The sequence below is a fragment of the Xiphophorus hellerii genome, chromosome 7 (genome assembly GCF_003331165.1).
Source record: "Xiphophorus hellerii strain 12219 chromosome 7, Xiphophorus_hellerii-4.1, whole genome shotgun sequence".
Taxonomy (NCBI): domain Eukaryota; kingdom Metazoa; phylum Chordata; class Actinopteri; order Cyprinodontiformes; family Poeciliidae; genus Xiphophorus; species Xiphophorus hellerii.
Genome location: NC_045678.1, coordinates 32,102,254 through 32,127,608, shown reverse-complemented (window position 1 = coordinate 32,127,608; position 25,355 = coordinate 32,102,254). Strand labels below are relative to the sequence as shown.

Sequence of the window (25,355 nt, the reverse complement as noted above, 5' to 3'; positions counted from 1 at the left end):
CGGTTGGTTCTGGTTCTGGTTGCTCTGTATCTTCTGCCTGAAGGCAGCAGTGTGAACAGAGAAGGTCCGGGGTGAGAAGTGTCCTTTGTGATGTGTTGTGCTTTTCTTAGACAGCGGTCGCTGTGAGGGGAGAGGGCAGCCAATGATTTTTTGGGCTGTATTCCCAACCCTTTGGAGAGTTTTCCTTTGAGCCGCAGTGCTGCTGTTATACCAGACGCAGATACAGTAGGTCAGTATGCTCTCTATGGAGCACTTGTAGAAGGACACCAGCAGCTTCTCCTTGATGCTGTTCCTCCTGAGAACCCTCAGGAAGTTCAGTCTTTGCTGGGCCTTTTTTATCAGCTCCAAGGTGTTCATGTTCCATGTGAGGCCCTGCTCAATGTGGACCCCCAGGAAACGGAAATCAGCTACCCTCTCCACACATTTTCCCCCAATGGTTAGTGGTGTAATGTCCGTTTTATTCCTCCTGTAATCTATTATGAGTTCTTTTGTCTTTGAGTTGTTGAGGAGCAGATTGTTCTCCCTGCACCACTGCAACAGCCGCTCCACCTCACCCCTGTAGGCGGACTCGTCGCCTCCTGAGATGAGCCCCACCACTGTGGTGTCATCAGCAAACTTGATGATGGTGTTGCTGTGGTGGGCAGAGGTGCAGTCGTATGTGTACAGACAATAGAGCAGGGGGCTCAGCACACAGCCCTGTGGAGAGCCAGTACTAAGGCTGAGGGCAGTGGATGTATGTTTTCCCACCCTAACTCTCTGCTGTCGGTTGGTCAGGAAGCTCAGAATCCACATGCAGGTGGAGTGAGGGAGGCCCAGGTCCCCCAGTTTGTCCACCAGTCTGTGAGGGAGGATGGTATTAAAAGCAGAGCTGTAGTCTACAAAGAGCATCCGCACATAGCTCCCCTGCTGCTCCAGATGTGACAGAGCAGCATGGAGGGCCGTGATCACGGCGTCCTCTGTGGATCTGTTGGCTCTGTAGGTGAACTGGTGGGGGTCAAAGCCAGGAGGGAGAAGTGCTGTGATGTGACCCCGGACCAGTTTTTCAAAACACTTCGTCACCACAGGGGTTAGTGCCACTGGCCGGTAGTCGTTGAGGCAGGAGATGTGAGGTTTCTTGGGTATGGGGACTATGGTGGAAGATTTCAGGCAGGATGGGACTGTAGACAGGGCTAGGGACTGGTTGAAGATCCTGGTGAAGACTCCAGCCAGCTGATCGGCGCAGTCTTTCAGGACACGTCCAGGGACGCCATCAGGTCCAGCAGCCTTCCTTGGGTTGACGGCCCGCAGTGTGCGCCTCACCTCGTGCTCCTCTACGAGGGGTGTGGTGTTCTGGGTCGCTTGGTGTAGTGTGGCTGCCTCTGTTGGCTTCACCTCAAAGCGGGCAAGAAGAGGTTCAGCTCCTCTGCCAGCGTGGCGTCGCCTTCCGCAGCTGCGAGGTTGGTCCTGTAGTTGGTGAGATGCTGGATTCCCTGCCACACCTGCCTGCTGTTGTTGCTGTCAAGGTAGCCCTCTATCCTCCTCCTGTAGTCAGACTTAGCCATTCTGATGCCGCTCTTCAAGTTAGCTCGGGCTGTACTGTAGACGGTCCTGTCCCCAGACCTGAAGGCGGTATTCCTGGTCTTTAGCAGTCGCTGGACCTCCTGAGTCATCCAGGGCTTCTGGTTTGGGAAGACCCGGATGCGTTTATCCACAGCTACAGTGTCAATACAGTTCTTGATGTAGCACAGTACACTGTCTGTAAAAACCTCCAGGTCCATCCATCCATCCATTTTCTGTTCACCCTTGTCCCTAATGGGGTCGGGAGGGTTGCTGGTGCCTATCTCCAGCTACGTTCCGGGCGAGAGGCGGGGTACACTCTGGACAGGTCGCCAGTCTGTCGCAGGGCAACACAGAGACATACAGGACAAACAACCATGCACACACACACTCACACCTAGGGAGAATTTAGAGAAACCAATTGACCTGACAGTCATGTTTTTGGACTGTGGGAGGAAGCCGGAGTACCCGGAGAGAACCCACGCATGCACAGGGAGAACATGCAAACTCCATGCAGAAAGACCCCGGCCGGGAATCGAACCCAGGACCTTCTTGCTGCAAGGCAACAGTGCTACCAACTGCGCCACTGTGCAGCCCTCCAGGTCCTGCACAGTGGCGCCAGGTCCTGATGTTCAAAAACATCCCAGTTTGTCCCGTCGAAACAGTCCTGCAGCTGCTGCGTCGCATCCTGGGGCCAGGATTTGATGGTTTTGGTGATGGTTGGAGCAGTTTTCCTGAGGGGGGCATAAGCAGGAATTAAATGCAGGGACAGGTGATCGGACTGACCCAGGTGAGGAAGTGGTCTAGCCCTGTAGCCTAGCTTGATGTTGGAGTAGACTTTGTCCAGAGTGTTAGCCTCTCTTGTAGCACACTTTACATGCTGGTGGAACTTGGGGAGCGCCGTCTTCAGGTCTGCATGGCTGAAGTCCCCCGCTATGATGTGCACAGCATCTGGATAGATGCTCTGCAGATGGCTAATGCTGCCATGCAAAAGTCCAATAGCTGTTTTAGCATTAGCATCTGGTGGGATGTAAACAGCGGTTACCATGACTACGGTGAACTCTCTGGGGAGGTATATTGGTCTGCATCTAACAGTCACATACTCCAGGTCTGGGCAGCAATGGCTGATGACAGTCGCTGTGTTAGTAACCAGGTGTTGTTCAGGTACACACAGAGCCTCCTCCTCTGCTCTTACCGGAGTCTTTCGTTCTGTCGCGGCGCTGTACTGTGTAGCCTGCTAGCTCGATGGCAGAGTCCGCTACGTCTGGATGCAGCCAGGTCTCCGTGATCAGAAGAATACAGCTGTCCTTCACTGCGCTGTGAGATGCAGCCTGTAGTCTCAGTTCATCCATCTTGTTTGCAAGGGATCTGGCGTTGGAGAGAAACAGGCTGGGGAGCGGTGGTTTGTGTGGTTGCCTCCGTAGCCTAGCTAGCAGGTCGGCCCTGCAGCCCCGCTTCTGCCTTCTCTCTCTACGCCACCGTCGCTTCCTCCCTGCTGCGATGGTAATCCACGGCGCGCCGGGGCTCCTCGCTATGTCCCCCGGAATATTGAACAAGCGTTGAAAATCAGCTGTAACATCTAGTTCGTAGCGGGCACCGATCGTCAGGAGATCGTCCCGACTGTATATTTTGTTTGTCCGACATGACAGAACACAAATCAACACGTACACAAGCAGCCAAACATAACATAGCACCGACCGAGAGAGCAATGAGCCGCTGCAACTGCGTGCGCCGCCATCTTGGGAAAAAAATAAAAAATAAGAGCATGAATATAAACACCTAACCCAGGGGAGCCCAAAGTGGGTCCCTGAGGGCCGGCATACTCCATGTTTTAGTTTTCTCCCTGGTTTAACGCACCTGGATCCAGTGATGGATCATTAGAGGCCGAAGGAGAACGTTGACCTGCTGAAAGGTTGTTACTAAAACCAGGGACAGACTAAAACATGCCGGATCCGGGCCTCCAGGAGCCTTTGGGCTCCCCTAGCCTAACTACTAACGAATTATTAACCGTCGATAAACTTCAACACAGACATCGGACTTTACAAAACAGTCAAAAAAATTAGCTCTTTAGAATCCACGTAAGCTAATGCGCTAAACGTTTTCAAAGTTAGCTAAAGCGCTAAGCTAAAAGCCGGTTCTGACCCACAGCCGGTTCCATCTCGTCTCTCCAGAACCAGCAGCCTGTGTTCTCCAGGGACGGGTCCCGGTTCTTTCTGACCGTCCCAGTGAAGCAGGGCGGACGGGGCGAGTTCCACCACATTGCCATGTTCACCACGCAGGTCAGGCTCCGCCCACACACGCGCTGACACGCCCACAGCCTCTGGTTGCCATGGTAACCCCAACCACTGCTGTGTCCGCTTCAGTTCAGGGCGGATCAGAACGAGGTCCGACACCTGACCTCTGGGAACTGGGAGGTGACCCGGATCCTGGCCTACGACGAGCCCAACCAGAACCTGTGAGTACCACAAGGTTGGTTCTGACCCAGGACCGGTTAGAACCTCACTGGTTCTGTAACAGAGTAAACCGATTAAATCAGAACCGGACTGACTGCTTCCTGTCTCTTTACAGTTACTTCCTGAGTACTGAAGGGTCGCCACGGCAACGGCAGCTCTACAGGTCGGCCTGTCTAAACATTTCCAGGAAGCGGTTCTGTTTGAGCCGGTAACCGGTTTGGACCGGCTGATTGTTTTATTGTCTTTGTCATCTGCTCAGCGTTAAAACGGTGGGTCTGTTTCCACGGCGATGCCTGACCTGTGACCTTCACAGAACCAACTGCCTCTACTTCAGCGCTGATCTCAGCCCGTCCAACCAGAATCTGCTGCTGCACTGCCAAGGTAGGCCCACTTCAGGAGCGGTTCTGGTGGAGTGAGGTCCAGTTAGAGTGACAGACTGGGTTCTGATGGGCTGGTTTGGCCCAGACTGATAGAGCTGTGGTACTGGTTCTGGTTCTGCTTCCAGTACACAAACAGAACAGACAGCTGGTCCTGCAGTAGAACCTCTCTGGGTCACTGTTCGACCCGGTCCATCACAGTTCCCCATCAGAACTGATCCGCTGTGACCTGGACAGACGGTGCCTCCCTGGTCCAAAGTTCTCCCTCATGTTGTTAAGAACCGGACCTAGTTGGGGTGTGCTGTGGTGGCGCAGGGGTTAAGCACAACCCACATATAGAGGCCTTAGTCCTTGACGCGGCTGTCGCAGGTTCGATTCCCGGCCTGGCGACCTTTGCCGCATGTCTTCCCCCTTCTCTCATTACCCTCTTCACTGTCAAATAAAGGTCACTAGAGCCAATAAAACCTTTAAAAAAAAAAAAAAGAACCGGACCTGGTTCTGGTTCTGGTCAGACAGGCAGCTGCAGTGTAACTGTAATGTTAACCATGAACAGCACTTTGTTTGTCCTCCTGTCAGCCAATCAGCAGCCAGCGTTTCTCAGCCTGCTGGTGTTTTCCTCCTGCAGGTCCTGAAGTTCCCACTGTGATCCTCCACAGCCTCAATAACTCCAGTAAGCTAACGCTCTGCTAGCCGCTGCAGCTCATTGTCTGTTATTTTCGTCATGTGGTTTTACTTTTCTTCCTTTAACCGTCTAGCTAACATTGGCATGTGATTAATATGCACTGTCCCTTTAAGATAGAAGTAAATGCATGAATATACTTGATTTTGTTTCCGTTCTCCACCAGATAAACCGTCACTCTGCTCCAGATTACAGTCAATTTAATCTGTCATGTTCCTCCTCAGATTACTATATCCTGGAGAACAACTCAGCGCTGAAGGCAGTTCTGAAGTACAAACGGATCCAGAAAAAGGAGTACCAAACCGTCCGGGTCGAGCCTTTTGGTGAGGACAGAACACTTTGCTACTGCAGGAAGCCAGCAACAGGAAGCTAGCAGCAAAATGCTAGCTGCAGGAAGCTAGCTGCAGGTTGCTAGCTGCAGGGTGTTAGCTGAAGGAAGCTAGCAGCAGGAAGCTAGCAGCAGAACGCTAGCTGCAGGAAGCCACCTAAAGGGTGCTAGCTGCAGGAAGCTAGCTGCAGGTTGCTAGCAGCAGGGTGTTAGTTGCAGGAAGCTAGCTGCAGGGTGCTAGCTGCAGGTTGCTAGCTGCAGGGTGCTAGCTGCAGGAAGCTAGCTGCAGGTTGATAGCAGCAGGGTGCTAGATGCAGGGTGCTAGCAGCAGGAAGCTAGCAGCAGGACGCTAGCTGCAGGAAGCCACCTAAAGGGTGCAGGGTGCTAGCTGCAGGAAGCTAGCTGCAGGAAGCCACCTAAAGGGTGCTAGCTGCAGGTTGCTAGCAGCAGGAAGCTAGCTGCAGGGTGCTAGCTGCAGGAAGCTAGCTGCAGGTTGCTAGCAGCAGGAAGCTAGCTGCAGGTTGCTAGCAGCAGGTAGCCACCTACAGGGTGCTAGCTGCAGGTTGCTAGCTGCAGGGTGCCAGCTGCAGGTTGCTAGCTGCAGGGTGCTAGCTGCAGGAAGCTAGCTGCAGGGTGCTAGCAGCAGGAAGCTAGCAGCAGGACGCTAGCTGCAGTCCAGTCTGATGCCTGCTTTGTGTTCCCAGATTTCCCTCTGCAGATGTGTTTCCCTCCAGACTTCTCTCCGTTGCGTCAGTACGGCCTGCTGCTGGTCATGTGAGTACCGACCAATCAGGACGCAGCATCACTGCTTTTCTCTGATGCTGAGTCATGATTTCATCTTATAAACAATTGAAGTACTTCACAGTTTAAAGGTTTAATTCTGGAGCTCTGGTTGACCAATCAGATGATTAGTTTGGTTGACACCATAGTTGACCCTGACGTGCTGTGTGACAGGAAGTTGAGGTGCTGTGTGACAGGAAGTTGAGGTGCTGTGTGACAGGAAGTTGACATGTGGTGTGTGCAGTGACAGCGCCCCCGGTGGCCAGGCGGTGAGCGAGCGCTTCTCCCTGGGCTGGGACTCAGTGCTGGTCAGCTCGGACGGCGTCATCGTGGCCCGGCTGGACGGCCGGGGCAGCGGCTTCCAGGGCCAGCGGATCCTGCATGAGGTGCACCAGAGGCTGGGCACGGTGGACGTCCTGGACCAGATCGCGGCGCTGGAGTGAGTGCTGCTGCTGCGCCGCCAAAACCCACCCATCCCTGCAGGCTTTTATTAACCTTTACTGGTTAAAATCATCAGTTCGTCTTTTTACATGTCAGATTTTAATCATTTAAAATAGTTTTATTGTCTGCTTGAGTTTATTAAAACTGCTGGAAATTGAAACTGTAATGAAACTTAAATGAAGGAAAAATAAAAGTTCAGTGTCCTGCAGCTTGTAGTGAAAAATAAAGTTTGGATGTTCAGGACGTCGGCCATGTTTTCCTGCAGGTTCATGATGAAGTTCTCCTACATCGATCGCTCGCGCATCGCCGTGTTTGGACAGGTGAGCAGACAGGAAGCAGTAGATGCTGACATCACTTCCTCTCGGCCTGGACTCACCAGTTTGTCGTGTTCAGGGCTACGGCGGCTACCTGGCGCTGATGATGCTGAAGTCGACAGACAGCCTGGTGAAATGCGCCGCCGCCATGTCGCCCGTCACCGACTGGAGGCTCTACGGTGAGTCAGCAGCTTTCAGACCGGAACATCAGCTTCCCCTCTAACAATATTTTACATTTTTTAACATGGTATGTTACAAAATATAAAAAACAATGACTTGGTTTCAAATTTTGAGTGCAATAAAATCTATGTAATTTATTTTTTCTGTTTGTGTTTAGGAGTTTGCATCATTCATATGTTAGCTTCGCGCTAGCAGCGTATTAGCTGTGTGTTAGCAGTGCTTTAGCTGCATGCTAGCAGAACGTTAGCTCAGTGTTAGCAGCTGTCAGCCACTATAATAAACAAAAAGTTGCTCCATATCAGGAGAATAAAAACACTGGAACTGAACTCAAGCTTTTCTGAAAACAGAAATGATTTGAGACAACCTGAAGGTTTCAGCCTGAGCTCCCGTTTCCTGTCCAGTTAGCAACCGCTAACCGTCTGTGGTTCCTTCCACAGCGTCGGCGTTCTCAGAGCGCTACCTGGGCCTGCCGGTACGGGACGACAGCAGATACCAGGTGAGCTTCCCGACCTTTGACCTCAGCAGAGCTGCAGCGATCCTGATCTGATGACTGAATATTCATGGATTCTGTCTGTGCAGAGAGGAGTTTATACAGGGCTTCTCTGAGTGTGTGTGTGTATCGGTGTGTTTCTGACCGGCCTGTCTCCCTGCAGGTGTCCAGCCTGCTGCAGAGCGTCCAGGCGCTCCGAGAGCAGACGCTGCTGCTGCTGCACGCCACGGCAGACGGTGAGGCTGAGAGTCCTGGGAGGGAAGGGGTTAAAAAATCATTACTGCTGATGCAGCCTGGACCTGCAGAGGACAGCGGTTCTGATGGGTCCGTCCGGGTTCTGAGACCAGCTGATGTCCTTTCTGTCTTCCTTCCTTCCTTCCTTCCTTCCTTCCTACCTTCCCTCTTTCCTTCCTACCTTCCTTCCTTCTTTTCTTCCTTCCTTCCTTCCCTCTTTCCTTCCTTCATTCCTTCTTTCCTTCCTTCCTTCTTTCTTTCCTCCCCTCCTTCCTTCCTTCTTTTCTTCCTTCCTTCCTTCCTTCCCACCTTCCTTCCTTCCTTCCTTCCTTCCTTCCTTCCAGCAAACATTCACTTCCAGCATTCAGCTGAGCTGGTCAAGAGCCTGGTGAAGGCCGGAGCCAACTACTCCATGCAGGTACCCCCACATGCTAACAGGCTGCTGCTAACAATGTCGAGCTAACAGGCTAATGAGGAGCGTTCTCCTCGTCTCCTCAGATCTACCCTGATGAAGGTCACTTCCTGTCGGCGCCGAGTCGCCAGCACTTGTTCTCGGCGCTGAGCGGTTTCTACAGGGAGTGTCTGAAGGAGGAGCTGCTGCCGCTGCCCGACGAAGACGAGGAAGAGGAGGAGTGACAGCTGCCGGTTCTCCGCTTGGACTCAGCCGCCGGAGCTGCTTCGGCCCGAACGAGCTCTTTGTTGTGTGAATGTATAAATATGTGGACATGAAGGACAGCGGGACGCCGCGGGGACAGCAGGGGGCGTCCTCGCCTCTAGCATAAACTTCTTCTTCTTCTGGATCGCTCACGATCCCAGCTAAGCACACGGAGAACTTCCTACGTTTGTTCCAGGTTCTTCAGACTGCAGCCCTCCACACCAAACACGTGCACCACCGCCGCACTGGTCTCCATGGAGACAGTGACACCGCCATCACCGCACGACAAGATGGAGCTCCACCTGACGCCAACACCGTAAACCGATGGGAGCAGCGCACTGATGAAGAAACAACGCCCTGTTAGCCTCCAGTTAGCATCAGATTTCACATCCTGTTAGCATCAGCTGTTAGCCTCCAGTTAACCTCCTATTAGCTTCAGCCCTTAAAGGGACAGTCCTCCTGACAAACTGGGTTTCTGAGCTGTGACCTTCTGCTGACCTTGGATGTCTGGGATGAAGAAGCGAAGCTTCATCTGCAGGTTCTGCTGCAGAACCAGAACCAAAACCAGAACTTTCTCATTCTGGACCCATCAGTTGTTGACATCAGAACTTCAGCCTCGAGAGTTTTCAGACAACCGGCCGATCTGACCTTTAACCTTCATTATTGTAATAATCATTCCACAGTCCGTTTCCTGCAGTGAAGCAGCGAATCAGAACTGAGTCAGTAGTTACAGTCCAGTTCCAGAACCAAAGGTCCAGTTTGGTTGTGCAGCCGACAGAAACCAGCAGAGAGTTCTGTCAGAAAACACACCAGACTAAATAATAATATTAATAATAATAATCAGTGGTGGGCTGTGCTAGCTACAAAGCTAGCTGCGCTAACTCTAACGCACAAATCATAGCCAATGTTTCTGCTAACGCTAAAGTGCTAACTTCAATTGAAATTATATTATCCTTTAAAACACCAAAACCTTCCAATTTAATTTGGGCATAATTTAAATGTTCTGTTATTGATATTGTATTTGTTTCTAGTTTTGTCCATTTTATTTGTTTCTGTATGTTTCTTGGTTTTTTTGTTACAAAACATGACAGGAAGCGGAACTGGCGTCACCTACTTCAAAATAAGAGCATGAATGTAAATGTCTAAACTTGATAAATTATTATAATAATCAAAACATCAACACAGATGTTGAACTTCAACAAAAAGTTTCTAAAACAGACAGAAAAATGTATCTTAAAAAAGTTAAGTGCACAAATGCTAAATAGAAAGTTAGCTCGACTGTTAGCCGATTAGCTCCATTTTGTCATAGATAGTAAAATGTAATTATCTACCAATATATTGGAATTAGACAGCAGAGAAAACAATAAAAAATAAAACTAAGATTTTGATTTTTCTAAAATCATCATGTAAGTTCCACCTTTTTGAGTTTTCTATCATGTAATAAACACCTGGAGTGTTTCCTTGATCGCAGGCTTGCTGCTCGAGAACTGGACCAGTTAAAGTAACGGATAATGTGGAAGGACAGCAGCGAGGTTTAAATCTGGTCTAATTAAACCTCCAGACTGACCCAGTTCCATCACAGCCCAGCCAGCCGTCAGCTTCACTGAGCAAGCACACGGCGACAGTGGAGACGAACAGTTTGGACAGGAGGCCTCCAGCTGCCTGGCTCTGCTTTAATGTAGGTGTCATGGGACTGACAGCCAATCACACACCAGCTCCTGAACACCTGAGCAGACATGAACCAAGCTGCTGCTGCTGCTGCTGCAAGGTCAAAGGTCACGTCCAAACAAATCTGAAAGGAGCATCAGTTTATCACTTCCACCAACAACTCTTTGTATATTTGTAATAAAAAATAAAAGGTCAAGTATGGGGCAACATTTGGGCCAAAATTAAGACAACAGCCCACCCAGCTGTAGCTACTTCCTGTAACGATTAGCATGTCTAGGCTAGTCACTTGCTGAGTTAAATTTTTTTTTGTTTCAGAGAAAACTTTATTAAAAAAATGGGTTGACATTCTTTTAATTTTGGCCCTGATGGCGCTCCGTATGCTGGAAGACGTCAGGTCCAGCTGCTGGATCAGAACCAGCAGCTGGACCCAAGAGCTGGGTCAGAACCGGCTTAATTTTTAGTTTAGCGCTTTAGCTAACTTTGAAAACGTTTAGCACACTTGGCTTCCTCTAAATGTAATTTTTCTGGATAAATTATAAGGCGCTAATTTACTTTGTGGTTTTTGTAATAAAGTTGAAGGTCCAGCTGCTGATTCTGACCCCGCTGCTGGTTCTGGTCCAGCTCGCCGCGACACACAGCCCAGATTAATCGGATTTTCTCTTTAATCTGCACCTACTCAGGCTCTCCAGAGGTGGCGCTGCAGTCTGTGTTATTCCGATATGGATGGCAGGTTCGGATGAATCTGGTGTGGAGCCGTTTGGGTTCTGGGCGGTTCTGGACGGTCCGGACCGCCAGTAGAAGCAGGTTGTGGTGTCTTCAAACTAATCTGGATCACTCCATGGACTTCCGGCAGCAGTTCCGGTGTTTGCATGTCCCTCGCGGGGAGCCGTAGTTTTGTACAGCGGAGTCCAGAGAACAGAAATCTATTTTCAGATTCCCAGAGATTCAGTCCGTGATTCTCCTGGATTCTTGTATATTTCTTATTGTTTCCTTTGGGCGGTTGGTTGATTTTCCTCCTAGGACGGATTTTGTAATTTTGCTTGTTCCGGTTCTTTTTGCTGTACTGGGTCGGGTTGGGTCGGGATTATTGTGATTGTCCTCTGGTGATGATTATAAATGAATAAAAAATGTAAAACTTTGGACCTGGTCTGTTCTGCTCTACTCCCGGATCAGCACCAGTTTCCACACCGTGATGGGAACATTGACCCAAACTGGGCAGATTGGGAGGATCCTTCAGTCCTAGTGGCCTACTCAAAGTCAAGACCATGCGTTAACTGAGATGCTGCGGTGAGTTCAGGCTTTATTCTGGTCTGTGTTTCACATTAAAGCTCCAGGATATGACATCAGAGTTCTGTCTGCCCAGGCGGCCATCTTGGAATCAACCTGAGAAAGTTTGATGGCAGGAAGAACTGGCTCAGATTCTTATAATCAACATTTCTACTAAAATAGCCTCACTTGTTTGTGATGATAGAAGTCGGCTCTTTTTAAGAGAACTCACTTTGGAAATATTCAAATTAGTCAAATTTTCTCTACATTCATGACAAACTGACACTTCCTGTCGAAGCAGAAGGCCACAGCCTGGATTTAAAGCCAACAAAGGATTTGGAGTGGCCTAGTCAAAGTCTGAACTGAGGATTTTGGGGATGTTGAAGAGATGGAAACAAAATGGATTGAAAATTTTCCTGATTAAATCATCGCCTGAGGTTTGGTTTCCTGTCCTGTGTGAATATTTTATTGATTCTTGAAAGACTCCCTGGGGTGTGAATACTTTTCCCAGCTTGCTCAGAAACACAGCCATGGATTTGAACCATCAACCTGCAGAAACCAACTGGGACATAACTGGAGTTGGACGAAACCAGAAAGATTTTCCAGTTTATTTCAGAACCCGACAAGAACAAGTAAAGCCCAGGGTCAAAGGTCAGATAAACACTTCCTGTTCCTGTGTTCTGGGGCGATCAGCCGGAGCCTGATGGTGTCCGCGACCGGCTGCCGAAGCCATAATCCAGATTAATTTCTCCTCAGCAGGAAGAACTGTTTGAATCATAACTTCCATCTTTTATTACAAACATTTTTCACATTATGGGCTTTTATTCTGAAAATAAAAACAGATTACAGGAAAGAACAGGAAACTCCCACCACTCTAGCTCATCCGGCAGCGTGGCGCCGCGTTCTGGTTCCGATGGTTCGGGCCACAAACAGGAAAATCTCAGAATTCCTTCATTTTCTGCAGCAGGACATTTAAGGAGACGGTTGAGTCGTCAGCCGACTGACTGACAGAAAACTCTTTGCCTAGAACCAATAATTAAAAATGGAGCAATTTTAATTGATATGGAAAGTATTTCTGCAGCAAAGGAGAGACGAGGCAACCTGGTTTTCTACCTTTGTTAAACCTCATGAGGACGACAACTGAACTGTTTGAATCTTTGTCAAATGTTTTAATTACATTAATACATTTATTTCCATACCAAATAAATCTGAAGCTTTGAACATAAATTAATGTTCTATCATGAATTTATGATAGAAAATCATACATTTTCTATGATTACAAGCTGAATACTTGTAATCATTATTTATTTTTTATCGGCCTTAAAATATCAAGACTTGGATCTTTTCTGGGTTTGGGAACGAGATGGATGACATTTTGATTCATAAAGTTAGACAAACTTTTACTAATAGTTCTGAAAACCCTGATGGCTCGTTGTTTATGTTCTGTTGTTTTTATTGTTCTGTTGTTTTTATTGTTCTTTATGTTCTGTTGTTTTTATTGTTCTTTTTGTTCTGTTGTTTTTATTGTTCTTTATGTTCTGTTGTTTTTATTGTTCTTTTTGTTCTGTTGTTTTTATTGTTCTTTATGTTCTGTTGTTTTTATTGTTCTTTTTGTTCTGTTGTTTTTATTGTTCTTTATGTTCTGTTGTTTTTATTGTTCTTTATGTTCTGTTGTTTTTATTGTTCTTTATGTTCTGTTGTTTTTATTGTTCTTTTTGTTCTGTTGTTTTTATTGTTCTTTTTGTTTGGTTCTATTGTCTCTTCTGTTTCTCGGCCTTTTCAGGTTTTTCAGATCTGAGTACATCTGATACCGATACCATGTTTGTTGATGTTAATAAATACATTTTCTTAAAACAAATTAACAATAAAAATAGAATTTCTGCAGCAGGAAGCAGGGTCGCATTTTGATGACATCATCAGAGTCCAGCTGCACTCTCTGGAGGCTAACGCTACCAGAATGTTCTGATGATCCAACAATAATAAATAACAATGAATAATAATAAATAATAAAACTGAATAACAATAATAATAAAATGTAATAATAACTAATAACAGTATTAATGAGCTAAAGTTCTGCTGCAGCTGTTGGGAGGTGGTTATTTTTCATTTCTGGTGTTTCTTTCTTCTTTTAAATGTGACATAAAGACTGAAGTGACATCAAAAGGTCGTGATCCTTTGAGGCATCAGTCGTCCTCTTTAGACGTCTCCATGGCAACAGCCGCCTCCTCCTCAAAACAGCGTCTGAAGAAGCTGAGCAGCGAGGCTAGCATGTAGCGCCGACTCTTTACTCTGACGAGATGGTGACCTTCATCTGGGAAGATCTGGACACACACACACACACACACACACACACACACGGATCAGAGGTTTATTAGTATCTGCTCTGCTGGAGGACAGAAACCAGCTGGGCGGGTTTCTACCTGCAGGGTGTAGTTAAAGTTTCGGGCTGAAAGCAGCTGGACCAGCTCTGCTGAATGCTGGAAGTGGACAGAGGCTGAAACAGAGAACATTGTTAATCATAATAATAATAATAACAATAATAACACATAGTATTCAGCTCTTATAATAAATTAAGTCTTATAAAGACTGAAATTCGACTAGAAAAATAAAACTATAACTAAAGAGAGTGATTAAATAAAAAGTATGAAAATAATTAGATGAAACAAATAATAATAAAGAAATAAGAAATAAAGCTAAATAAATATGCATTTATGTGGCACTATGAAAGTCAAATTAATCAAAATAGTAGCCCCCCATTTTATTTTTATATCCAAAGTAACTTACAGTGAGAAGCTATCATTAAAATCTATTTTAATTAAAATGTATCATGAGTTTCGCCAGCAGAGGGCGCTCACAGCCATGTGCACCAGTGGTTGACGCTCTGGCCGGCAGAAGAAGTTGAAACAGCTTAGAGCAGAACAAGTCCACCTCGCTGCAGCAAACAGGAAGGGGCGGGACGGACCCTGTCAGTCTCAGACCTTCTTTAGAAGTGGGACCATTGCACTCCAGAAGTGAAGGGGGCGCTGTTTCCTATATTATCCGCGGTCTCCCGTTTTTATTTTCTTCTGAAATCTGATATATCTTCACCTTTAGGAAGGATTTTCACTCTCAGCATGTATTTGAACTTTTCTCTTTTATTTACTTCAGTGCAGCTCACAGTTTTTAACAGATTCTGTAGCTTTCTGTGAACTTCTAAATCTGCTCCTTAGTCGCATCTTTTCGGGCCTGATACTGCCTCTAGTGGCGTGGAGGTGGTAACACAACTAATATAATTACATTACTAAATCAGAATACCACAAAGTCTTTATAATTCATTATTAATTCTGGCATTACTGGAACAGTAAAAAATCAATTATCTTATAAAACACCATATTTTTTTCTTAAGCATTTTCTTAAGCATGTAGAGCTAATTACATGACATTTAAACAATAATTTTATACATTATAAATAATATCTATATATCTCCATCAGTTATAGGAGGAACAAAAGAAATAAAAAACATGAACAACAACATGATCAACTATAATAAAAATACCATTTGCAATGTATACATAAGAAATTTAATTGAGCAAAAGTTAATAAACAAATGAATTAGGTTCACAGAAGAGTAATAAATCTGGTCGTTAAACAGATACAAACAAAAATTCACATTTTTGTTTTTACGGTGCCATGTATATTATTCTGAGACTTTTTGTTGGTAGAGTTTTATATATATATATATATATATATATATATATATATACAGTAGTTATATATATAGTTTTATATATAGGAAAAAAATAAGATGGAACTATTTAGTCTATCGACTCTAAAACGATACATCATATTCATAGAATCACATTATCAACTATTTGTGAATAGAGCAGATTAACAAGCTATAGGTAAATGTTGTTTAGTTTGGTTATGAATAATTATTGCACTGTCAATAAATGATTTCTAAAAGATGTTCTTAGTTCCCAGAGGAAAACAGCAACGCCTTCATGAGCTCAGAGGGTCAAACTGATGAATAAAGAGGATGGACGCTCTCTGCTGAAATATTCCTGCCATCTTTCATGTTCTTTCAGCAAATAGTTGAGACAGAGTTGTTTTTGGTTTCACCACTATTTACCTGCTGTTATACCTGCCATTGAAAGTTTTCTTAAAAGATTGTCTGTTATTCTGCAGCTCATGTGACCAATCCAGACGAGGAGATGAAAAGTTAAAACTTGAGTTAAAATGTTGTTTTAACTTGAGTTGAGTTAAAATTCAAGTTAGAACGTTAAGTTTTAACATTTTAACTCAACAACCCAAAGATCACTGGGTCTTCTAAAAAGATAGAGTCTCTGAGAACAGTTGTTAAAGATACAGCCAGAGTTTTCAGTGTTTTGAGCTGACTGTCCAGGAACGACACAAGGAATTTAATATTTGCCTCAGTTTCAACAGGTTGGCCATCAAGTGAAACTGGAAGCACTTTCAGGTTTTGTTTATCTCATTTAATTAGCTTGACTTCCTTAAGAAAATGAAAAGGTATGTTCTTTTGTGAGGGAATTTATCTTTTACTGTTTCAGTAATGCCGAAATTAATAATAAATAATAAAGACTTTGTGGTATTCTGATGTAATTATATTAGTTGTATTACCACCTCCACGCCACTAGAGGCAGTATCAGGCCCGAAAAGATGCAACTAAGGAGCAGATTTAGAAGTTCACAGAAAGCTAATGAAAGTTAGATACATATGAAGATGCAGACAGTATTATCAGTATTATCAGTGGTGATAATGAGAACTGTAAACTGTTGGGCTATTCTGATAATTGTGTTTTAGGTGAAAGTGTATTGTGCTATTAAGAAAAAGTTGGCCTTTGCTGAGGAAGCAGCTTAGAGCAGATAGTGGGTTGAGAAACAGTAAAAAAATAAAAATAACAAAAAACAAAGACAAGACTAATTCTGATTCAAAAATAGGGGGTGTATTAATTTTATTTATTGTTTTACTGTTTCTCAACCCACTTCACTAACCCTATTAATACATCCCCTATTTTTGAATCAGAATTAGTCTTGTCTTTTGTCTTTGTTTTTTTCTTATGTATATAAACGTGTTTGTTGTGTGCATGTATCTTCTTGCCAGAGGGGGCGCTCTCGTGCCGCTGTGGTCTAACGGGGGGAACGAGTTTCCTGGCTCTGGGCATGCGCGGCTCAGAGTAAACAGCTCTTGCCAGAGTAACGTTGTACCAACTTGCTTCCTCTGTGATCCAGGATTCATCTGCCTGTGCACCGCCTGGTTCTGGCTCAGATTCCAGGTCCGGTGCCGGTAACCCAGACATGACGAGCAGCTGCTCCAACCTGCTGGCTTTGTGTTTTAGAGTTTATTCTAGATAAATATGATACAGTGGAAGTGACCCGGCCCATCATTCTTCGCTGTGCGACACGTATAATCAGAACATAAAACACAATAGCTACATATCCAAATAAAGGGAATATAAATAACTAACAAATACTCTCAAAAGAAAACATGACGCAGAAGAGTATTTCATTAGTAGCTGAACATACTGCTTATTAATGAGCAGTAATTAAAACATTAATCACTGAATAATAGAGAAACAATAAAAGAATTTTTAATTTCTGCCTCTGCATAAAATGCATAATAAGAGAAAACATCTGATGAAACGTTATTTCCACCCCATAATAAACAGGTTTCTATGGTTTCCCGCTGTCGTCTCCTAGCAGCAGGAAATCCTGGAAACAATCAATGGATCTGATCCTGCAGCGCCGAACTGGGACTAAACCAGTAAACCCAGTTAAAACCCTCCAGCTGCTCCAAAACCCAGATAGCAAAAGTTCTGATGGAATTAGAATATTGAAAAGAACTGTTCATCTTCATGAGTCAGTTCCTAAACTGAACTGTTCAGAGATGTGAACAGGACTGTGCTCTGCTCACCGTCGGCCGTGCCGTGGACAATCAGGAAGTCCCGGGGACCGGGCCCTGAGGAGCCCCGGATCAGACTGGACAGCTGGCAGAGAGAAACAGTTAGCATGTTAGCCTGCAGGAAGCACCGTGTCCCTTTAACCTGCAGCTGGAGGACAAACAGGAAGCGCCATCTGCTGTTCCTACCTGGTAGCTCAGATCCGCCTTCACAGGAAAACCAAAGAAGCGCTCAGAACCGGCAGATCCTGGGACGGTCCAACAGAACCAGCAGAGCTCAGTTCATTATTTAGTTTTGATTATTTTGGTTCTGTTACTGGGACTGATGGTTTCCTCACCACAGAGTTTCCAGTTGGTAACTGGAGCCACAGCGACGCCACATTTAATCACTGAGCTGAAGGTCAGGAGAAGGGCGGACGACAGGAAGCCTCCATACGCCTGCAGACACAAAAATATCACACATGTAGATGAATATGCCCCAAAACATGAGTCAATGGTTCTGGAGCAGCAGCAGGTTTGTCACCTTTCCATAAACTCCCACTCGGCTGCGGTCGATGTAGGGAAGCTTCGTCAGACGCCTGACAGGTTAGAATGAGATCAGTTAGACAAACAACCCGATTCACACCGACTGCTTTGTTCTCTTGTCTTTCCAGTTTTGATGAGTGGCTGGAAGCAACGTTCCTCGGTGTTACACCGTCTTTATTCCCCAGGGAAACAGGACGTTTAGAGTTCCTAGTCACATTTATTTAATGGGATCTTTATTGGAGCCATGAAGTTTCTCTCCTGCACAAACGGCTCAGAATCATTTTCAGACTGATGATCTGAAAATGATTACAAAATGAATTGATTTAAAATCTTTTCACACATTTTTATCCAAGTGTGACAGAAATGTTGCATTGTGTCTCTGAAACATCCAGCATGGTTTTACTTCCTGAATGTTATTTTTTAATTTATGTTTCATTAAACTCTTGGAGGCTAATGTTGTAAACTTTGGTAAAATTCCCAAACAGCTAGGCTGGTTTATGTAGAACCACAAATGACTGTTGATGCATATTCTACACAGACCAACGATCATTCTGATCAGATCCGGCACTTGGCTGCCATCTGGTGGTCAGAGTTAGAACCAAATTTGATCATTTGAATTCTAAATACCAAATTTATGTTTTATTTGCGCTGTATTAAAACAACAATACAGCCAATACAAACAAGCCTTGTTTGTTCAAATAGACATTTTATTTTCTAAATAATCATAAATTCAGGCAGGAAGGGCTTAAAGATCTTCCATCAATTTTTACAATAAAAACCAGAAAACAAACCAAAGTCATTTTATCATCAGGCTGAAAAACTCCAGATGCTTTCATCAAACTTTGACTTGTCCTCTATGGATGATAAATAATTAGCATTAGCATGCTATCTGTGTTTAGCTAGCAGAACCTACCGCAGCGCCGCGACCTGGTCCTGAACGTCCACCACCCCCAGGTTCTGGTAGACGGCCTGCAGGACATCCTGACCCCGGCCGGCGCTGCCCCGCCCGTCCACACGGGCCACCACGACCCGATCAGAGCTGACCAGAACCGACTCCCAGCCCAGAGAAAAACGCTCGCTCACCACCCGGCCACCAGGGGCGCTGTCTCTACAGACAAACATGTTCAACAGAAGAATTCAACAGCAAAAAAACTCTGAGGTCAGTGGTGGGAACCGCTGACGGGACAGCTAGCTGCGCTAACCTTAAAGCGCTAGCTATTAACATTAGTTCTGCTATCGCTAATGCGCTGCACATATATGAAATGTTTCTATGAATCTGTTTACCAGCCTGGTTGTTCATGTTGGTGTCGTGTTCCTCCATCTACCGCCTTCATTCATTCATATAAACAGAACTGCTGCTTTACCCACTTCAAAATAAAAGCATGAATATAAATGAATAACTACCTGAAAAATTCCTGACCAAAACGTCAACAGAGACGTTTAACTTTATTTTAACTGAAAGTTTACAAAACAGACAAGAAGATTAGAGATTCAGAAATGATCCAGAAAGATTACTTTAGAGAAAGCTAAGTGCGCTAAGCGTCTTAAATTAGCATTAAGCTAAAAATTAGCTCTGCTATTAGCGCATTAGCAGAGGTAAGCCACCACTGCAGGAGGCAAATTAATAGTTATGTTTTAAACTTTTAAAAAGAGCTTCACTAGTTTTTATATTTAAATGTGTGAATGAAGTGACGGACGTACAGCAGGAGTAACAGCGGATGCTCCGTCGATTCGTCCAGGTCCGACGGAACCAGCAGCTCCAGAACCAATCCTGCACAAGGAGCAGAGAGACAAATTACACCCAAAGACGGTTCTGATGGTTCTACTGGTGGTTTTGATGGTTCTGCTGTGTGCTGGACCTTGCAGTGGACTTGGTCCGGGTTCTCACCAGAGTTATTTATCTGTATGGTTCTCCGGTCCGCCCTTGGTACCGTTCTGTTTGTCAGAACCCGTCTCAGCTCTGCGTTTCTTTCCAGAGTCGTAAATCCTGCCGAGGTTCAGAGAGTCGAGATCGATCAGCGGAAAAAACTTCCAGCAGCACGGCGAGCGGCTGCTCTGATGCTTCCACGCAGGAAGTTTGGCGGTGAATTGAGAGCGGTGGCAGGAAGTGATGATAGCAGCGGCAGGAAGTGATGAGCAGCGACAGGAAGTGATAATAACGGCAGCAGGAAGTGATGAGAGGCGGGAGGAAGTGATGATAGCAGCGGCAGGAAGTGATAATAACGGCAGCAGGAAGTGATGAGAGGCGGGAGGAAGTGATGATAGCAGAGGCAGGAAGTGATGAGCAGCGACAGGAAGTGATAATAACGGCAGCAGGAAGTGATGAGAAGCGAGCTACGGCAGGAAGTGATGATAGCGGTGGCAGGAAGTGATGAGCAGCGGCAGGAAGTGATGAGAGGCGAGCTACGGCAGGAAGTGATGATAGCGGTGGCAGGAAGTGATGAGCAGCGGCAGGAAGTGATGTCAGACTGATTGCAGCTCCGATCTCCCTGCTGTCACAGGGAGCTCAACGCTGCAGTCCTAAATTCTTCTCCTGTGAGGCGGGTCTGAGTGCTACAGATCTATGTCTGTAATACCAGATGTGACCATCTGGGAGTCTGACCGGAACCAGAGAAACACCTGGTGCAGGTCAGTGACCTGAGGGGACTCACTGCTCAGGTCGTCCAGCCGGTGGACGGAGGTCTGAGGAATCCCCGGACCTGCAGGTGACACCCAGAGGAAAGCTGATTATCTTTCATTTTTCCTGATATTCATCCTTCACGTCACTGAGTTATGATCACATTAGTTCACAGCTTTCCTGTTCTGAAATCCTGACCTGCAGTCCAGGATTATTAAAACGTTTCACATTAAAACACAAGTTTAAAAGTTAAAAGGAATTTTTCTACATTTAGGAACAATTAGAGCTTTTTATGAAGCCGCCTCGTGTTTCCCCTCATTACTGTCTAAACAGATTTTCTATTGATAATGCTAATGCACTAACAGCAGAGCTAGCTATTTATTTAGCAGTTCAGCTTGCTCAAAACATTTAGCGTAAATACAGAATAAAAACATTTAAAGAGAAATAAACCTGGAAAACCAGAAAACCTTTACATATGAGCAGCCCTGCTGGTTTACAGTGAGGCAGAAGCAGGTTGCCAGGTTTTCAGGTTGCCAGGTTTTACCTGTGCAGCTGAGCAGAACATGTCGGTGATCTGGAGCAACGGCGGCCTGGTAGAAGCTGCATTCGGGTCTGAACAGAGAGCAGCTCAGACATTCTTTATGGAAACCATTCAACACAGAGAGCCTGAGGGAGCAGAGCAAAGGTCAACATGAAGGTTAAGCCCTGGACCGGATCAGGTTTTAAGCTCTGGGCTGGATCAGGTTAAACCCTGGACCGGATCAGGTTTTAAGCCCTGGACCGGATCAGGTTTTAAACCCTGGACCGGATCAGGTTTTAAGCCCTGGACCGGATCAGGTTTTAAGCTCTGGGCTGGATCAGGTTTTAAGCCCTGGACCGGATCAGGTTTTAAGCTCTGGGCTGGATCAGGTTTTAAGCCCTGGACCGGATCAGGTTTTAAACCCTGGACCGGATCAGGTTTTAAGCCCTGGACCGGATCAGGTTTTAAGCCCTGGGCTGGATCAGGTTTAAGCTCTGGGCTGGATCAGGTTAAACCCTGGGTCGGATCAGGTTAAGCTCTGGTCCGTATCCTTTACCAACCTGTACAGGTGCTGCTGAGTCGATCCTTCTTCTGAACTCAGGAAATATCTGGAAAACAGAAGAAATCATGTGGTTGAATAATTAAATAAGATATTTACTTCTGCTATTACTAATAAGAGAAAAGCTGCAGCTCCAAATAAATCAGAACAATTCATCTGAAGTCATTTAAATTTGGACACGGCTCTGAAACTAGAAGCTCACACTGATCTGGAGTTCTCATCGTAGGACAGGACCTCAGAGACGTCCCAGCTTCCAGATGTCATCTGCTGAACTTTGACCTCTTCCCCGTCAGACTGAGAGCAGAGAGAGCAGTGTTAGCACACATAGCACGGCTTGCTACCACATGCTAACCCTGCAGAGCGCCTCCAGGCCAGCAGGGGGCTCTGCATCTACCTGGCTGGAGATCATAACGATGTGGCTGAAGACGCCATGGCCGCCGTCACGCAGGGCGGCGCTGATGAAGAACGTAGAGCAATCTCTGGAGAACAGCGGCTCCTGGTGCTGGGAGGTCAGAGAGACAGTCAGCCTGGTTCTGGTGCTGGTTCTAGTTCTAGTTCTGGTTCTGGTTGTAGTTCTGGTTGTGGTTTTGGTTCTGGTTCTGGTTCTGGTTCTAGTTCTGGTTCTGGTTCTAGTTCTGATTCTAGTTCTGGTTCTGGTTCTAGTTCTGGTCCTAGTTCTGGTTGTGGTTTTGGTGTAGTTCTGGTTCTGGTTCTAGTTCTGGTTCTGGTTCTAGTTCTGATTCTAGTTCTGGTTCTGGCTCTGGTTCTAGTTCTGGTTCTAGTTCTGATTCTAGTTCTGGTTCTGGTTCTAGTTCTGGTCCTAGTTCTGGTTGTGGTTTTGGTGTAGTTCTGGTTCTGGTTCTATTTCTGGTTCTGATTTTAATTCTGGTTCTAGTTCTGGTCCTAGATCTGGTTCTGGTCGTAGTTCTGGTTCTGGTCGTAGTTCTGGTCCTAGATCTGGTTCTGGTCGTAGTTCTGGTTCTGGTCGTAGTTCTGGTTCTAGTTCTGGTTCTGGTCCTAGCTCTCGTTCTGGTGCTTGTTCTGGTTCTAGTTCTGGTTCTGGAACTGGTCCTAGTTATGGTTCTGGTTCTGGTCCTAGTTCTGGTTCTGATTCTAGTTCTGGTTCTAGTTCTCTCCCTAGTTCTGGTTCTGTTTTGGTTCCAGGTAAATTGTAAATCTCTGTTTTATTTTGTTTGCTTCCGTTTCCGTTGAATAAAGTCAGCCATCTTTGTTGAGGTTTTGGGGAATCTGTGTAGACGTTTATATTCCTGCTCTTATTTTGAAATATGTTTATGCAGCAGTTCCACTTCCTCTCCTCTTCTTTTTCTCCCCAATGGGCTCTTTGCACCGCAGCTTCCGCGTTCAGGGAAAAGTGGCTCAATCGTTTCCGATCATTGAAAAAGGCTCTTCACCCTGGGTGTTTGCAGGGCTTGTCCAAGGTAACAGTTAATGATGAACATCGATCCGAAGCCCCGACAATAAGCTGGAGAAAGGTTTTAAGATGTTCGCCTCGTTATACACAGATACGAAGGTGAGTTTTACTTTCTTTAAACTTTGTGGCTAACATTAGCTTTAGCTTATGCTAGACATTTTTCTTGTAAAAATGTGCTATTTAAGTATCTAAACATTTTTCATCCATTCTAACGGACAATGTTTTTACCTTGTGTTCAAGTATATTACGTGGTTTATTGTCGTTAGTGTCAGAGACCAAGTAACGGGGATTTTACGGTTCAGGCTTTTTGCTTCTGAAGCCTGAGGAACAACAAGCCCATAGCTTAACAGTAGAGCAGCTCTGGTGTCAGAGTTCTAGTTCAGCTGACGGTTCAGGTTCAGAGTTGGTGCTTTTAGAAAAATATGGCCGTGTTCCTTAAGGTCTCTGTGTTACTTCGCTTTATTAGTTTTGCATGTTCTTGTGAAGCAGGACGGTGTTTACAGCAGTGTGTACAGGCGGATCAGTAGCTCGGCTGTCTGGCTCTGGTCTGCTCTCTGGTTCCCATAAACTCTTTCAGGCTGAATACAGAAGTGATTCCATGGAAATAACACAGGAGGCTCCTTTACCTTCTGCTTTAGGCTGAAGAAGTTGATCCAGAGTGAAGTGAAGGCTGTAAACTTTGCTGTGTGGTGTTAACTTTAACTGGTAGCGACGAATATTTACAAGCCACCGTCTTCTTAATTCAGGATCGCTTGGAAATCCATGAAAACTTAAAAGCCCATTATATTAGGAAGGCAGCAATGTTCATAGTATTGTTTTATTTGCGTCTGAAATAAGACTTTGTCTTTTCTAGCTGTTATGGTAACTCAAAGCGGAAAAAAGAGAGCCGCATTTGCTCATGCGGATGTGACGTCAGCGCGGCAGGTGCAAAGAGTCTATTACCAGTAACTACTGTTTATAGCAGGGGTGTCAAACTCAAATACACAGTGGGCCAACATTTTAAATTGAACGAAGCCGCGGGCCAAGGTTGGACAAATGAATCTTTTAATATGGACCCAAACAAGTTTTGATTTAACAATAAATATTGAACAAGAAAGGCTTATATAACTTAAAAGTGCAGGCGTGCAAAATTGAGTTGCTAATAATAATAATAAAACATATAAATGGCATATTAAATAAAATTTAAATAAAAATTGAAAGCCTCCTTTCTGAGGTAAATGTCAAAATTAGCTTCGTACTCAGACTAATAAATTTGAAAATAAAATAACATAACAACTATGAATAAATCATTAAATAAACTATGAATAAACCATTCAGGCCTTGGAGTAACAAGAAAAGGTGCATAGAAAACTTATTTATTGCTCATTTTGCGACACACTGATCTACTCTGATGCAGCCAAGTCAGATATCTGGCATCTTTTCTTGGATGCCAGTTCATCAATGTCGGGGCTCAGGGTCTGAGCTGAGGAAACCTTCATTATCGAACAAAGGTGTTCGTCAGTCAGGCGTCTCCTGTGAGACGTTTTCATCATCTTCACTGAGGAGAAAAGTTGCTCACATACAGGAAATATGTAAACAGATATTCTGTCTCCCACCTGTCCAGAAAAGTTTTATTTTCTGTCTTTCCTTTCGCCATGTTTTGGTAGGGTAACACAGTGATGGCTGTAGTTTGAGGTCGCAGTGAGGTTTGGGGGAGAGGCCCGGGGATGCGGGGTGCGCCGGGGCTTTCAACCCAAGGACTGCGCAAGAAGACGGATCACCACCTTCCTAATACATCCATGTCCGCTACCATAAGTGCTACTGACACAGAGGAGGAGGCGTGTCTGCCTCTGTCCTGATTGACGCGCCAAAAAAACAGCAGAGCATTATGGGATTTGTAGTATAAGCGGTGAATGCGGCGTCACAGCGTTGCCACCGTATAATACCGGCGGGCCGGCTCTAATATTAATTTGAAATTGCCTCGCGGGCCAAATATAATTACACTGCGGGCCAAATTTGGCCCGCGGGCCAGAGTTTGACACCTATGGTTTATAGGTAGCACTTTAGGGCTAGCACAGCTAGCTTTTTGTTTGCGCTGTCCACCATTGAGGGCTGGTTTTACTGGTGTTCAGAATGTTCTGGTCCTGGTTCAGTTCTGAAACCAGTTTGGTGATCCAGATAATGTTCATACTGGATCCTTTCTGAAGGAAGAATCTGTTCAGGAACAGGAAAGATCCACATCCAGCTGCTGATTTATCAAAATGTGGCATTAAAACCCGGGTAAGAGGAGAAGAACCATCCAGAACCCTGACCTGCCGGTCCAGCCACGCCTCTGATGTCATCAAGTGTTTCTGGGTAAAGGAGAAGAAGTTGGGTCACTGGAGCTCCATGTTTGTCCTTCCTGGGTGACTGATGAGCGTTAGGTTT

At 45.5% G+C, this 25,355-nt stretch overlaps 2 protein-coding genes and 1 long non-coding RNA gene across 5 annotated transcripts in view; 2 read left to right on the top strand and 1 right to left on the bottom strand.

The window, feature by feature from the left end:
- The window catches only part of dpp10 (dipeptidyl peptidase like 10), a 103,089-nt gene extending 91,814 nt beyond the window's left edge, over positions 1 to 11,275 (top strand). For all 3 annotated transcript variants that reach the window (XM_032566958.1, XM_032566959.1, XM_032566960.1), the window contains exons 13-26: positions 3,708 to 3,815; positions 3,900 to 3,991; positions 4,105 to 4,152; positions 4,249 to 4,370; positions 4,992 to 5,036; positions 5,270 to 5,368; positions 6,078 to 6,147; positions 6,398 to 6,592; positions 6,860 to 6,914; positions 6,988 to 7,087; positions 7,526 to 7,584; positions 7,742 to 7,814; positions 8,157 to 8,230; positions 8,311 to 11,275. In XM_032566958.1, coding sequence (XP_032422849.1) covers positions 3,708 to 3,815; positions 3,900 to 3,991; positions 4,105 to 4,152; positions 4,249 to 4,370; positions 4,992 to 5,036; positions 5,270 to 5,368; positions 6,078 to 6,147; positions 6,398 to 6,592; positions 6,860 to 6,914; positions 6,988 to 7,087; positions 7,526 to 7,584; positions 7,742 to 7,814; positions 8,157 to 8,230; positions 8,311 to 8,448 — 1,278 coding nt within the window. In that variant the 3' untranslated portion in view covers positions 8,449 to 11,275. The remainder of the gene's footprint in view (positions 1 to 3,707; positions 3,816 to 3,899; positions 3,992 to 4,104; positions 4,153 to 4,248; positions 4,371 to 4,991; positions 5,037 to 5,269; positions 5,369 to 6,077; positions 6,148 to 6,397; positions 6,593 to 6,859; positions 6,915 to 6,987; positions 7,088 to 7,525; positions 7,585 to 7,741; positions 7,815 to 8,156; positions 8,231 to 8,310) is intronic.
- On the top strand, positions 1,175 to 3,293 carry LOC116722735 (uncharacterized). The gene is made up of 2 exons (XR_004339830.1): positions 1,175 to 1,751; positions 2,159 to 3,293. It is a non-coding gene; the product is annotated as an uncharacterized LOC116722735 (long non-coding RNA).
- Positions 11,276 to 13,108: 1,833 nt separating the features above from the next.
- Positions 13,109 to 25,355, bottom strand: part of LOC116723340 (inactive dipeptidyl peptidase 10-like) — a 46,914-nt gene continuing 34,667 nt past the window's right edge. The window contains exons 12-26 of the mRNA XM_032568163.1: positions 25,241 to 25,279; positions 21,912 to 22,019; positions 21,720 to 21,811; positions 21,519 to 21,566; positions 20,983 to 21,104; positions 20,473 to 20,520; positions 19,710 to 19,808; positions 19,523 to 19,592; positions 18,735 to 18,929; positions 17,820 to 17,874; positions 17,635 to 17,734; positions 17,486 to 17,544; positions 17,312 to 17,384; positions 13,822 to 13,895; positions 13,109 to 13,722 (exon numbers count right to left, since the gene is read on the bottom strand). Coding sequence (XP_032424054.1) covers positions 13,585 to 13,722; positions 13,822 to 13,895; positions 17,312 to 17,384; positions 17,486 to 17,544; positions 17,635 to 17,734; positions 17,820 to 17,874; positions 18,735 to 18,929; positions 19,523 to 19,592; positions 19,710 to 19,808; positions 20,473 to 20,520; positions 20,983 to 21,104; positions 21,519 to 21,566; positions 21,720 to 21,811; positions 21,912 to 22,019; positions 25,241 to 25,279 — 1,320 coding nt within the window. The 3' untranslated portion in view covers positions 13,109 to 13,584. The remainder of the gene's footprint in view (positions 13,723 to 13,821; positions 13,896 to 17,311; positions 17,385 to 17,485; positions 17,545 to 17,634; positions 17,735 to 17,819; positions 17,875 to 18,734; positions 18,930 to 19,522; positions 19,593 to 19,709; positions 19,809 to 20,472; positions 20,521 to 20,982; positions 21,105 to 21,518; positions 21,567 to 21,719; positions 21,812 to 21,911; positions 22,020 to 25,240; positions 25,280 to 25,355) is intronic.